Source organism: Anabrus simplex, chromosome 14 (genome assembly GCF_040414725.1).
Source record: "Anabrus simplex isolate iqAnaSimp1 chromosome 14, ASM4041472v1, whole genome shotgun sequence".
Lineage (NCBI taxonomy): Eukaryota > Metazoa > Arthropoda > Insecta > Orthoptera > Tettigoniidae > Anabrus > Anabrus simplex.
In genome coordinates this window covers 77,006,385-77,020,854 of record NC_090278.1, presented here as the reverse complement: position 1 = coordinate 77,020,854, position 14,470 = coordinate 77,006,385, and the positions used below count along the sequence as shown (strand labels likewise).

The window sequence follows — 14,470 nt, the reverse complement described above, 5'->3', positions numbered from 1 at the left end:
AACTCCAAACTGGAATGTGTTACGAGAATGTGTGTAATCATATGCACAAAAACTGCTTTAAAGTGTTTTAGTAAAACAGATTACGATGGGATTCAGGTTACTTTTACATCTTGACAAGTCCTCATCCTATACTTACAACCATCCGTCCACTATCCATGACGAGAACCTTGTCCGAGTCCATAATGGTGTTCAGTCTATGAGCGACAGTTAAGACTGTACAGTCCTTGAATTTGCGTCTTATCGTTGTCTGGATCAGGCCGTCAGTACTACAAAACAAGACGGAGAACAGCATTTCAGTCACAGTTGCCAAACATACGCACAACAAGAAATAAATTGAAAACTCTCATCTATTAATATTATTTTTTAATTAATATTATGGTAATCTCTTTGCTCTTAATACGAAATGATCTCAAGAACAAAACAGACAAAATTAAGATTCTCACATGTGAAACTACAAACCAATATGAATGAAAGGATAAAAGGTAGAATGTTCTCAACTGAAGAAAGGATGTCAGCATATGAGAGGATGAAGAAATATTGGAAGCATAAGAAAGCTTAATTTTCTTTCCTTGACTTGAGTGGTCCTATGTTGGACATAAAATGTTACAATTTAATACAAACTTTTGCTCCCATAGAGGAGTAAAGTCGTCTAACGCTTGCTCAACATAGCACGCTCCAATATGCTTGTGTTTTCAGAGACCACAAGTGTTCTACCTAGAATTTCCTTTTTCTTCCTGTAGATTACTTGAGCGCCCTCTTTTCTCTGTGTTCTTTTGGTGTTTCTCAAACTGAGTGAAATAGCAAGTGACGTGGTTTTGTAGTAGACAAAGCTTCAAATATGAGTAAATTCCAGAAGAAGAAATGTGCGATACTTTGCACAATAATGATTCAGATGATGATCTGATACGTTCAGATAGTGAAAGTGAGAGCAATTCTGTGCACACTGAAATTGCTGGAAGGGTGAATAGTAATCTGGACAAGAACAATGACCCTGAGTCTCCAATATTTGATGTATGTACAGGTGTAAACCAAACAGTGAGGAAAACGAGGTTACCTGTCTTTTGTAAACATTTTTTTTTTTTTCAATAATGAATAGTTGCAGAGGAGACAAAGCAGAACTTCATTAAGATAAGTTCCACATTTCAAGTTCCTAAGTATTTGAAAAGCAAAGCAAAGCTAAGTCATCTCCGTACAGGTCACGGAGGCCCTTGGAAGGGTGGAAGGTAAAGGCTTCCAATATCCGTAACCTCGGCACTTGATGGGGTAGTGTGGTAAGATTTATGCCCGGCCGCCTTTTTCCCCAGGAATTAACCTGGTACTCAATTTTGGTGTAGGCTGAGTGAACCTCAGGGTCATGTGCACCTCCAGAAGTGGAAATCTCGTTTCTTAAATTTCATAACTTCCTGACGGGGATTCAAACCCATGTCCTTTCGAGTGAACCTAGCACGCCTTTACCGCCTCAGTCAGACAGCCCATTAAGTATTTAAACATACTGTATATATTTGAATGTGATTCCAGCAAGATATACCAGATATCTTGGATTCAGGAGGTCAAACGGACTGTATCGCAATTGACCTATTTAAAGCATTTGAAAGGGTGGATCATGGGAGGCTAGTGGCAAAAATGAGTGCAATTGGCCTAGATAAAAGAGTGACTGAATGGGTTGCTATATTTCTAAAAAACAGAACTCTGAGAATTAGAGTAAGTGGAGCTTTGATGATGATGATGATGATGATGCTTGTTGTTTAAAGGGGCCTAACATCGAGGTCATCGGCCCCTAATGGTACGAAATGAGACGAAATGGAAAGACAAATTAAAAGTCCAAAATTCTCAACTGACCAGAATTCAAAACGTGAGGACGAAGAATGAATGGATGGATATGAATTTAAAACAAGCAGTGGATGTGACCCTCAATGCCTTAAATTCACAGAAACTGACTGAAAACAATAGGATTACTGACCGAGGGACTGCTGCTATAGCATAACACTGAATCGATGATGCTTGCAGTCTAAAGGGGGGTCCAAAATCCAAGTTATCGGCCCCTCAATATGGTACTTATCGCTAGGAAAGTAGAACCATGGTATGTGTCATGTTGCGATACTAATCAAAAGTAGCAGAGACTCGTGGTATTCCACACATTATGGTACTACTCAGAGGTTATGAAATTCGACATATAATACAGACCTATGATTTTCTCACTTTGGGGCGCCATTTACAGGCAACGCAAACCTATGGTGTTCATCACATGAAAGTACTAACCACAGGGACCTTCCCCTATCCTGTGGTGTTCCTCATATAGTGGGTACTAATCACAGGCAAAGCAGAACCATGGTAGCTATCATCCCAGGGTCCCGCTCATACGGTGGTACTAATCACAGGTACTGCAAAAGCCGACCGCACGGTGCTCCTGTGTGCTACTAATCACAAACCTATTTGGTACCTAACATAGTGGTACTACGCGCAAGTAAAAGCAACCCATGGTGCTCTCTGTGTGGTGGTACTAATCACAAGTAGTTTCATGGTTCCAAGACAATCATTCCTTGGTCGCCCCTTTTAGTCGCCTCTTACGACGGAGAGGGGATACCGTGGGTGTATTCTTCGTTGGCGTCCCCCACCCACAGGGGGTTGTGTGTTTGGTCAGCGAGAGGTATTTTATTTCCCTCAAGTCCGCCGGCAAGCCGGTTAGGACCCCCCTATCCGCCACCTGAGACGCACCACGTGGGAGTATCACCTCTCCCCCTGCTACGCCAGCGTAGCAGGTTCGTGGAGGTGAAGCTTTATCTGACCCTGTAATAATTAAGAGGGGAATTCCTCAAGGCAGTATTATTGGACCTTTATATTTTTATTTATATATATATAAATGATATGAGTAAAGAAGTGAAACAGAGATAAGGCTTTTTGCATATGTTATTCTGTACAGAGTAATAAATAAGTTACAAGATTGTGAGCAACTGCAAAATGACCTCGATAATGTTGCTAGATGGATAGCAGGCAATGGTATGATGATAAATGAGATTAAAAGTCAGGTTGTGAGTTTCACAAATAGGAAAAGTCCCTTCAGTTTTAATTACTGCGTTGAGGGGATGAAAGTTCTTCATGGGGATCATTGTAAGTACCTATACTCCGTACGGCTCTACTTCTAAATTGACGTTTTAGCAGATTTTGGCTCTGTCTGGTGGTTATGCGCTGAAGCATAGACATCCAACCAATCCGAAGCTGCCATTCATATCGATTTATATCGGCAGAGCACAATCTCGAAACCTAGTTGCCAACTCTAATATTTACATTCGCCACGTGGTTAACCTATCTCGCTCAGCGTGTATGGTATTCGGTACCGTTCGCGATCTTTTGCATTTTCTTTCAGTATTTAGTGTTTTTTCCATATTGTTGGAGGGTTCCAGTGACTCTGACATCAGTAGTGTGTTCCCCTTGTAGGCCATAACCTCCTTTCTGTGCCAGCCATTAGCCGTTAGTGATGTGTTATTTCCTCATTCTCTTTTATTGTTAATAATATATTCTCTTTTAGTGCCAGATATTGTTAGAAAGTGTAGGTCTTGTGAGTTTTTCAATCCATATTCATTCGTTTTTCTGAGTACTGTATTACAGTTTAAAAGGGCTGTTTACCGCGGTCATATTCCATCAGCTGTTCTCGCAGGCGTAGCGCGCTGGCAACAGAGGGAAGGCGATGCTCATTTGTTTTGCGAAACTTCAATTTAGAAGTAAGGCCGTGCGGAGTATAGGTGTTAATATAAGGAAAGATCTTCATTGGTGTAATCACATAAATATGACTGTAAATAAAGGGTACAGATCTCTGCACATGGTTATGAGGGTGTTTAGGGGTTGTAGTAAGGATGTAAAGGAAAGACCATACAAGTCTCTGGTAAGACCCCAACTAGAGTATAGTTCCAGTGTATGGGACCTTCACCAGGATTACTAGATTCGAGAACTGGAATATATCCAAAGAAAAGCAGCTCGATTTGTTCTGGGTGATTTCTGACAAAACAGTAGCGTTACAAAAATGTTGCAAAATTTTAGCTGGGAAGGCTTGGGAGAAAGGAGATGAGCTGCTCGACTAAGTGGTATGTGATATAGATGTTGATTCCCATAGGGAACCTGAAATATTTGTTCCGAATGAGTAAATTTATAATACCAATATAAATGGTCCATTATTTTTATTCACCCTATTTGTCACTCCTGTTCACCCCTCATTAATTGGATTTTCCAAAACCAAAAAAAATACATGTTTCTTTACTTTTAAAGATTCCAAATACCACGTTTCATGTCTGCAACAGGCGACAATTCAAAAGACCTGCATCTGGCACGCCAAACTTGTGCTTGGACACTCCCAGCACTAAAAGCCGTATGCCAGTTCATTTCTTCTTTGGGCAGTTTATAAACTTCTTACTCAAAACTAGTTTTGGTAGATTGAAGAACCTAAGAGTTATAAATTAACTGTGTCGCAACTGAAAAGTGATGGCTTCAGATATCACAACAACAACAAAACTGGGTGTTGTGACACACACTTTGGAAAGCACTGATCTGATGTGTATACACCAGGGTTTTTTAACATGTCGATATGGATTACATGACAACCTCTGGATTCATCGAACTTGGCTGGGTCTGGCATACTAACCACTCGATCTCCAGTACCAGCTGATTTGGAGGGTAACAATTTGTAAAACTGAGTTGAAAGTAAATACAGTTTATAAGTTGAGATAACTCACTGAGGGTCGACATTAGCTGTCGCCTCGTCCAGCATGAGGATTTTGTTATTCCTGATGATAGCTCGAGCCAGGCAGACCAACTGCCGCTGTCCAACGCTGAAGTTAGATCCTTGTTCTGCTACTCTCGATTGTAGACCATGGGATTCGTGGAGAGCATCCTTCAGTTCTACCTGTAAAGATAATTGAATCAGACATTTACGGAAGGACTCAATTACATTTTTTTTAGTAGAATGGTCTCTGAAGCATAGATAAACGACTCTGTATTGAAATGGCTCAACTACATCCACTTGCATGGAAGAAACAGCAGGCACAATATAGGTATGGAACTGAACTTGCCCAACACCCAGCGATCCCGCATCCCTGTACAAGATGTATGCATTTAATATTCACAACCTGAATACATGTAAAATCTGTTATGTATTTTTACCACGAAGGCCTTGGAACAAAAGGAGCCAATTATGTTTGGACATGAATTGCGGACTACACTAAACACCATATTCCTGAAGAAGAGAACTTCATCTCTACTCGGATGGTTGTACAAGCTAACGTAAGAACCACTCTACGATTAGAATTTGCACAGCATCAGCCAAAAGTAAATGATTTGACGGGATATCTCACTTCTTCCCTGTTGGAGAACGTTCATTTAATGCATGTGACAGGGATTTTGGCCTATTAAAAAGATGCATCATTCTGTAAAGGAATATGTTGAAATCATAGCAAATGCAGCAAAAGGAAACCAATTTACAATGAAACTTGTATCACACAGGGATTTTCTAGTAGCTGTAACATGGTGGCAAAGATTTTATAAGCAACAGACAATGATGGCTGAAAATGATTCTTTCCATCTTTATTGCAAATAGCTAATGTCCTGCTAATTTGCACTTACGTTTGCACACACCTGATATGCTTTGAATAATAATAATTATTATTATTATTATTAATATTTTCATGTTTATATTTGATCACTTTTCACAACAATGACATAGGTTTATGTAAATGTTCACAAAAGTCACTTAAGAAAGGGCTCAATACATATTTAAAGTAACATAATGAGTTAACTAATACAGGGCAGTTCAAAATGATAGACCCGATTTCATAAATTTATTCTGTGAAATCTAATAAACATATCGTAATGTGAGACATGTGCTAAGAATGGTAAACTCTCAAAGTTTTTTTCAGTCATATCACAAGTGTTCTATGTGAGCACCTCGCGTAACACGACATACATCAAGCCGATAGTCTATCTCCTGCCAAACCTTGTGTAGTGTGTCGCGGTCAATCTCTGTGATGGCTGCTGTGATGCGGGCACGAAGGTCGTCCAGTGTTAGTGGAAGATCCTTATGTTGTGTCTATTCACTGTCCCGGAAAGGTGAAAAATCGCTTCATCACTGAAAATTACCCTTTCGGAGAACCCATCCTCTTCCATTAATACGAGAAAATCAGCACAGAAGGACGCTCGAACAGCATAATCAGTGTCTTTTAAGGCCTGCACCAGTTGCAAGCGGTAGGGTTTCATTCGTAAATGTTTCCGCAGAATGCACCAAACAGTTGCCTGTGGAAGTTCAAGTTGCCTCGCTGCCCGGTAGGTGGACTTCTGCGGACTCCGCACGAAACTGGAGCGAACGCGTTCCACTGTCTCTTCCCCAGTCGAAGGATGGCCAGTCGACTTTCGCTTACAGATGCAGCCATTTTCTTTACTCGCTTCCTGTGCGCTCGTAATGGCTGAAAATGAAACCACGTGGCATGAAATCTAAACTGAACGAAACTTTGATAGTCTGCCTATCTTTGCGCATCTCACAGTATGATATGTTCCTTAGATTTCATAGAATAAATTTATGAAATTGGGTCCATCATTTTGAATTGCCCTGTATAATTAATGAACATATGTTTTTGTGGCCCATTGTATTAAAATAAATAAATAAATAAATAAATAAATAAATAAATAAATAAATAAATAAATAAATATGCTAACTGCATCATAGCCACTTTAACAGTACATATTTAACAAAGTCGAGCTTTCTGCCAAATTACATTGGCCTTCATCAGGGCATGTGAAGGTCAGCCTCTGACAGTGAGCAAAGAAATTCTTCAAAGGAACGCAGAAGTCATGACCGAACTATCCATGGCCCCCCACTAATTGAACTCAACCACCATAGCACAGCGTGACAATCTCCGAGTCCTTGGTGTTGAATAGGTGGACCCTTCTCTACCCTTTGATAGTGATCAGTTGTAAATACAGACCATAATGAAATTCGTAACTTATGATATACAGTCCCATGCAAATTTATTGGAACACAACAATAAAATACACATTTTATGTTTTGATTTTTCATTTCTTCATTTATTTTATAACTTCATCTTTCTTAATTTTCCATCTGTTTCCATTTCTTGATGGATGGAGTGCTGTAGCATGCGTCAGATCGCACACGTCAGAGCAAAATGTAGCTTCCGCCAAAGACCGGTCTCTCTTTTTTTTTTTTAGCGGCTTTATGCCGCACCGACACAGATAGGTCTTATGGCAACGATGGGATAGGAAAGGCCTAGGAGTTGGAAGGAAGCTGCCGTGGCTTTAATTAAGGTACAGCCACAGCATTTGCCTGGTGTGAAAATGGGAAACCACAGGAAACCACGGGAAACTATCTTCAGGGCTGCCGACAGTGGGATTCGAACCCACTATCTCCCCGATGCAAGCTCACAGCCACACGCCTCTAACCGCATGGCCAACTCGCCCGGTAGTCCTGGTCTCATCCATGGCTCTGACAATATGCAAGCTGTTGGGGTACGGGTATTAATGAATAATGACAATCCAGAGCACGATCAGTGCGTCAGATTGTTATGAAAGGTGTTGCTCATAGGATTAGCTGTGCTGCAATAGCACTGTCTGGCACAGCGAGGAAAGCAATGGCAAACTAGTTCATTCCTCATCTTGTCTAGTATGCCTCATTTTGATGCCTCCTTTCACTTTCGTCAGTGGCGTGCACTGAACCCCAGCTAAATTCAAGTCGCTTGGTTGATGCATTAGCTTCAAGCCTCCTTCTCTCCAGGTGGTGGGGGTGATAGCTGTTGGCCTCATTCAATATACACAGCATCTTACGGTGGCAGAGTGGCTAGCTTGGGTACATATTGGTTGTTGTAGTTAACACACACCAGAGGCTACAAGAAAAAAATAAAACAGTATAGGCACTTGCAGGTAGTCTTACTAACAGAAATAGCCTTTTTATTAAATTGTAATAAAAGTATTTATTTCATTTTTGGACTATGTATGAAGTTTTCCCCTATAACCACACCACTTTTTGTGATGCCATTTGAGGATCCAACCAACCTCAGGGCTGATGTGCCTCTGTGGGTGGGGGTGGTAGATTAACACCCACAGTATCCCCTGCTTGTTGTAAGAGGCAACTAAAAGCGGCCCCAGGACTCTCAACTTGAAAATGTAAGTTTGGTGACCACAGGGCCCTTAGCCAAGTCCTGGGATTGCTTCCATTTACTCGTAAGAGGCTCCTCACTTTCATCCACCCTATCCGACATCCCTTGGTCAACTCTTCTTCTCTTCTGACTCCGGCGCTACTAGAGGGGTCTTTCATGCTGGGCTGAGTGGTTCAGGCAGTTAAGGTGCTGGATCTCTGACCCCAACTTGGCAGGTTCGATCCTGGCTCAGTCTGGTGGTATTTGAAGGTGGTCAAATACGTCAGCCCTGTATCGGTAGAATCACTGCTACATAAAAGAACTCCTGTGAGATAAAATTCCGGCACCTTGGTGTCTCTGAAAAAACCGTAAAAGTAGTTAGTGGGACGTAAAAGCAATAACCCTATTTATTACGAGTCTTTCATTTTCACGCTCTTTGTCTTTCTTTGGCGGATACCTTCATTTTTCGAAGTGTCTGATCCCCTCCATTTTTTATCTCTGATTCGTGTTAATAGAGGATGGTTACCCAGTTGTACTTCCTCTTAAGACAATAATCAACACCACCACTTCCACTAAATCTCAAATATTAAAGTCGTCGTCATCGTAGTCATCATCATCATTTTCCAACTCCAGTTTCCCAGGTGTGGTGTACAAGCACTCGTCATCTCTTCCTGTCTGCACACTCTTCTGTTCCAGGACATCTTCCCTTTTGAGACCTCTCCTCCTTCACATCTGATTTCACTGTGTCTGTCCAGCATTTCCTTCACCTTCCCCCTGTTCTCTTTCCCTGGACAGTAAGGTCGAAGCATTGTCTCGCATGTTTCTTGCTCTTCATTCCATTTTATATGAAACACTTTTCCACCTTGTCAATAATTATCTACTGCATGGTTGGACGAGATTAAGAGGAGAAATTCTGTAGCAGTGTAAGTAGGGATTTAAGGAAAGAAGAAGTTTTCAAGAAGAGAGCAGACAGCATTTCAAATTTTAGTATATAGTGACTAACTTTATAGGTTTTATTCATTTTATGATTAGAAAATTATTCTTTTTTAAAAGTTTTTAGGAAATGACATAGTAAGTATAAGTGAACAGTTTATACACAAGAGAGATATTTTAATGATTTCAAGATTTATGTATAATTTGTTTTGATGATGACTGTATTGTACAAATGTGTCAAGTCCAAGGATTTTGTTTGATGTTTTGCACTGCTCAGGAAGAGAGCAGTTGAGCTCTCGAAACATGAACGGTAGATAATTATAATAAAATGCACAGTATTGACAAGGCGGAAAAGTGCTTCATAGAAACTGAATGTAGGCTAAGTCAATACGGATAAGATTGAACCAGCATGGTTAAAATAATCAATTCTTCATTCTCATAACATGCCCACACCACTGAAGTCTACACTTCTTTATTACATTGGTAATAGGGACCTCAATGCCCAGCCACCTTTCTGTTTACTTGCCTCTTCAAATAGTTTGATTCACAGTTCTAATGAATCTCATTTCTGTTGCCTAAATTCTACTGTAGTCATTGTTTAGTAGAGTACATGCCTCTAAACCATATGTGAGAAGTGGTAAGAATTAGGTGTGGTACACAGTACAAACAGAATCACGTTGGCTGCCAAAGCGGTACATTGTACCGCTGAGTGAGTGTCTCATGAGGCCACTGCGGTACAAAGTACCGTTGACAGGTGTTGCTATATGACTTTCCCTGCCGGGCCGGCGGACCGCTGAGCTGTTGAATTCGCTATGCTAGCGTACCGCTATGGCCTCGGAGCAAATCCTGGTGTGCTTGGTTTCCAAAATATAGTTTTTACTTTTTATTAATCCAACCTCCTTTTCTTGGCAATATGTGAGTATTTGTCCAATCAGTTTAGCCATGCGCTTAGCTGTGCTGGGTTAGCTAACTGGCAACCCCAAGCTTATGCCTACCTAGTCAATAGACCACACTGATTCCTTCCATATTTTTGCACCCATACCTGAGCTAATTTGTTTGCATATCGCAATGAATATATCGTAAACATGAGCTTATTTGCATTTTCTAAATTGACATTGACAACATAGCAACATTTTACATTACCATTGAGCATTTGGCAAGGAGTAAATACGAAATGAATATATTTCAAATTTAGCCCCTCAGCGTCGCAGCCGTTTAAAGAGCTTCCTACCCCGCGGCCGGATGAGATTTCAACTACGCGCGACTGAAATACATTGATTCACTTAAAGCGTTACTACTAGTATAAGAGTGGCCCGATATTCACGAAATTTGGAATTCCTTATAGTAGAACTATGTACATGAAGATAATTACATAATTGTTTCACATTTCCTTAGTAATTTAGTTCCGTGTGATAGAGTTCGAAGCACTCTTCGAGACAGAGACCCAAGGCACACTCCTGGCAGCAGTACACCGATGTCTTCTTTTCACCGTGTTTTGAACACGCGATACAACATCTCTGAGGTTTGGATTTCTCACTCTTGGGTGCTAATTTCCTGATAAAACGTATTTCCTGCAGCCTTAGAACTGTATAATCTGATGCGCGCTGGCCTTGAATATTTCGTTCCCCGCCCGAGAAGCGTATTTTGTACTACGTAAACAAACCTTCCATCAGCTGAAACTGATAAGATAACTGCTCAATGTTTGTCCCTGTGACTTGTCTAAATATTATTGGAGAATCTAGGAATCATAATTCATTGTCGAAAGCTTCCCTTTGACCTGTATGCGTATCTATAGTCTGCTACACGAAATTTCCAAGTACCGGTTCCTCCTCATCGTCACTCTCATCATTTACCACAGCCACATCATCTATTTCATTATCACTACTACTAATACTGCCACTACTACTTCCGACTAAACTTTCATCTGAATTATACAATATTTCAAGCACGTTACTGTCAGCAGGAGCTAGCCATTGAGCGCGGTGCGTCACACAAGCTGATGAAGCTGCAGCGGGACCGAAAGCGGCAGGACGAAACTGAATGAGGGGAATAACATTTATGACGAATCAAAACAACTCGATACATATTTCAGATTAAAAGGTCGATACATCGTTTTTCAAACGAGATATATACCATGCACAACTGCTTCTCGTGTCGTATGACAGAAAGCAGCACTAACTGATGCCTATACAGAGTACTCGTAGAGAGTTACGAAAAGACTACAAGCTGAGAAATAAAGACAAATATAATAAATAAACCGCACTCTTAATACAAAATTAGAGCAAAGAACATCACACGAAAAGACAAACTTCTCAGATCATCATTTCTTTATTTTATTCTGTGGGAAAGAATGAAGCAAACGGATTATTAAAAAAGTAGGGATTGGTGCTCAGACATAATTGACATATATTTATCCTTGCAAAAGCAGCTACACTTTAACGATTTTCAATACTTATTTTGAACACTGATAAACCCGAAAATATCTTCTTGGAAACAAAACAATTTGCATATCCATAACACCAAAACTCTTCGCGCTATAGCCGTAAATGCGATACCATGTATGGGTCTATACCACGTATAGAGGTCGGCGGCTACGGAAGAAAAGGGGGTCTATACCACGTATAGAGGTCGGCGCTGAGGGGTTAATTTGGTTAAGAAATTTGGAAATTATGGCTTAACCACAACAAAAAAAGATAGTACCTTAAGTAATAATGAACAATTATAGTGACTTCCGATACAAACCTCCCCAATGGCTTCCCACAAAAGGTTGTCTGGGTATTCTTCAAAAGGGTCCAGGTTCTTGCGCATTGTTCCCGAGAAGAGAACAGGATCCTGAGGTATGATGGAGATCTTTGACCTGAGTTCCTGTAGGGCAATATCCTTAGTGTTTATGCCATCAATCACGATGTCCCCTTCTATCCATGCAAGGCGGAATAGAGCAGCGATTAGCGAAGACTTTCCCGCTCCAGTTCGACCGACGATACCAATCTGCAACATGAAATGGTAAGTGATTTTATAGAGTTGGTGTTCAGATTATGTTCGACAAAGAACTGAAGAAGTCATACAGTTCTTTTCAAATTTTTCTTGGGTGTATGCTCTAATGGAAACACTGTGTGAGTGCTAATGGCAGACACTGATGTCACATGCACGGCATCCTACACAGAACATAACTCTTGTAAAACCTTCAGTTATTATTGTCAATATATTTGAATTATCTTTTATTAAATGCTAAGTATGACTATACCCTGTAAATATGTATTGTACATTTGTGTAACCTCAAATAAGTATTGCGAATATGTCTAACCGCAAAATCTGTGTAGTCAAAAACTGTATAAAACTCTGTAATATTCGTATATTGGGTATAATCCACTATCATTCTGATGCATATGGAGGTTTCTGGAAACTTACTGTAATGATTCACTATTCAGATACGTGTAGAAACATTAGGAATTTTGTAGATTGTGTCACTGTGGTTTTGTATATTTGTAATCGAACATTCAAGTTTGATCTACTCCAATCGAGAGGCAAGTCGATCGATTGTTCCTTGTATGTTCGGATGTGTTCCATATAGAGTGTTGCAAGAACATTTCCAGAAGCTGATATTTCTAGACTGTTTATTGAACGGTGTATATATCGAGCTGTTAGGCCAAGAGTCAGTCAGTGTTGGGCTCCGTGGTGAAGTCAACCAGTCAGTCAGTGTTGGGCTCCGTGGTGAAGTCAATCAGTCAGTCAGTGTTGGGCTCCGTGGTGAAGTCGACCAGTCAGTCAGTGTTGGGCTCCGTGGTGAAGTCGATCAGTCAGTCAGTGTTGGACTCCGTGGTGAAGTCGATCAGTCAGTCAGTGTTGGACTCCGTGGTGAAGTCAACCAGTCAGTCAGTGTTGGGCTCCGTGGTGAAGTCAACCAGTCAGTCAGTGTTGGACTCCGTGGTGAAGTCAACCAGTCAGTCAGTGTTGGGCTCCGTGGTGAAGTCAACCAGTCAGTCAGTGTTGGACTCTGTGGTGAAGTCAACCAGTCAGTCAGTGTTGGACTCTGTGGTGAAGTCAACCAGTCAGTCAGTGTTGGGCTCCGTGGTGAAGTCGATCAGTCAGTCAGTGTTGGACTCCGTGGTGAAGTCGATCAGTCAGTCAGTGTTGGACTCCGTGGTGAAGTCAACCAGTCAGTCAGTGTTGGACTCCGTGGTGAAGTCGATCAGTCAGTCAGTGTTGGACTCCGTGGTGAAGTCAACCAGTCAGTCAGTGCTGGACTCCGTGGTGAAGTCGATCAGTCAGTCAGTCAGTCAGTCAGTCAGTCAGTCAGTCAGTCAGTCAGTCAGTCAGTCAGTCAGTCAGTCAGTCAGTCAGTCAGTGAGTCAGTCAGTCAGTCAGTCAGTCAGTCAGTCAGTCAGTCAGTCAGTCAGTCAGTCAGTCAGTCAGTGAGTCAGTCAGTCAGTCAGTCAGTGAGTCAGTCAGTCAGTCAGGCAGGCAGAGCTGGACTCCATGGTGAAGTCAATAAGTCAGTCAATCAGTCAGTCAGTCAGTCAATCAGTCAGTGTTGGACTCCGTGGTGAAGTCAATCAATCAGTCAGTCAGTCAGTCAGTCAGTCAGTGCTGGACTCCGTGGTGAAGTCAATCAGCCAGTCAGTCAATCAGTGTTGGACTCTGTGGTGAAGTCAATCAGTCAGTCAGTCAGTCAGTCAGTGTTGGACTCCGTGGTGAAGTCAGTCAGTCAGCCAGCCAGAGAGAGACAGCGCAGTAAGAGAATGTAGTGTGTGGGTTAGAGTGAGTTGATATCTGTATTTGTCAGAATCGACTTGAGTGAGAGGGTCGTCAGTCTTGCCTTGTGATGGCATAGTTAATAATCAGTATGTGGACTATTGATATCTGTACTTGACAGAATCGAAAGTAAATTGCTTCAGTGTGTTTCCCTTAATAGTTGTGTTGTGTATAACTGAAATGAAATGGCATATGGCTTTTAGTGCCGGGAGATTCAGAGGATATGTTTGGTTCGCCAGGTGCGGATCTTTAGATTTGACTGCCGTAGGCGACCTGCGCGTTGTGATGAGGATGAAATGACGATGAAGACAACACATACACCCAGCCCCCGTGCCAGCGAAATTAACCAATGATTGCAAGTTATGAATCTCATTCCGTATTGACGGTTATCACTTTACAAAAGAAAATATTTATAAAATCCTCCTATCAATACAATTCAAGTCATCTGTTAGATGAAGCAAAGTCTATACATGTTTCAGCCTAATCTCAAGGCCATCTTCAGTAGTAAAACAATGATTACATAATATACAAACAAATTAAAAAACGTAATGATGTGAAGTGACAGTGATCATGAATAGTGAGTTAAAAACACATTGAGGTACAAAGTCCTCTCGTCTAATAGATCTTGCTGACTGTTAAATAAAACACTATGCTGA

At 41.1% G+C, this 14,470-nt stretch overlaps 1 protein-coding gene across 1 annotated transcript in view; it reads right to left on the bottom strand.

The window, feature by feature from the left end:
- The window catches only part of LOC136885573 (ATP-binding cassette subfamily C member 4), a 185,833-nt gene that overhangs the window by 10,504 nt on the left and 160,859 nt on the right, over positions 1-14,470 (bottom strand). The window contains exons 21-23 of the mRNA XM_067158221.2: positions 11,805-12,050; positions 4,725-4,894; positions 137-266 (exon numbers count right to left, since the gene is read on the bottom strand). Coding sequence (XP_067014322.2) covers positions 137-266; positions 4,725-4,894; positions 11,805-12,050 — 546 coding nt within the window. The remainder of the gene's footprint in view (positions 1-136; positions 267-4,724; positions 4,895-11,804; positions 12,051-14,470) is intronic.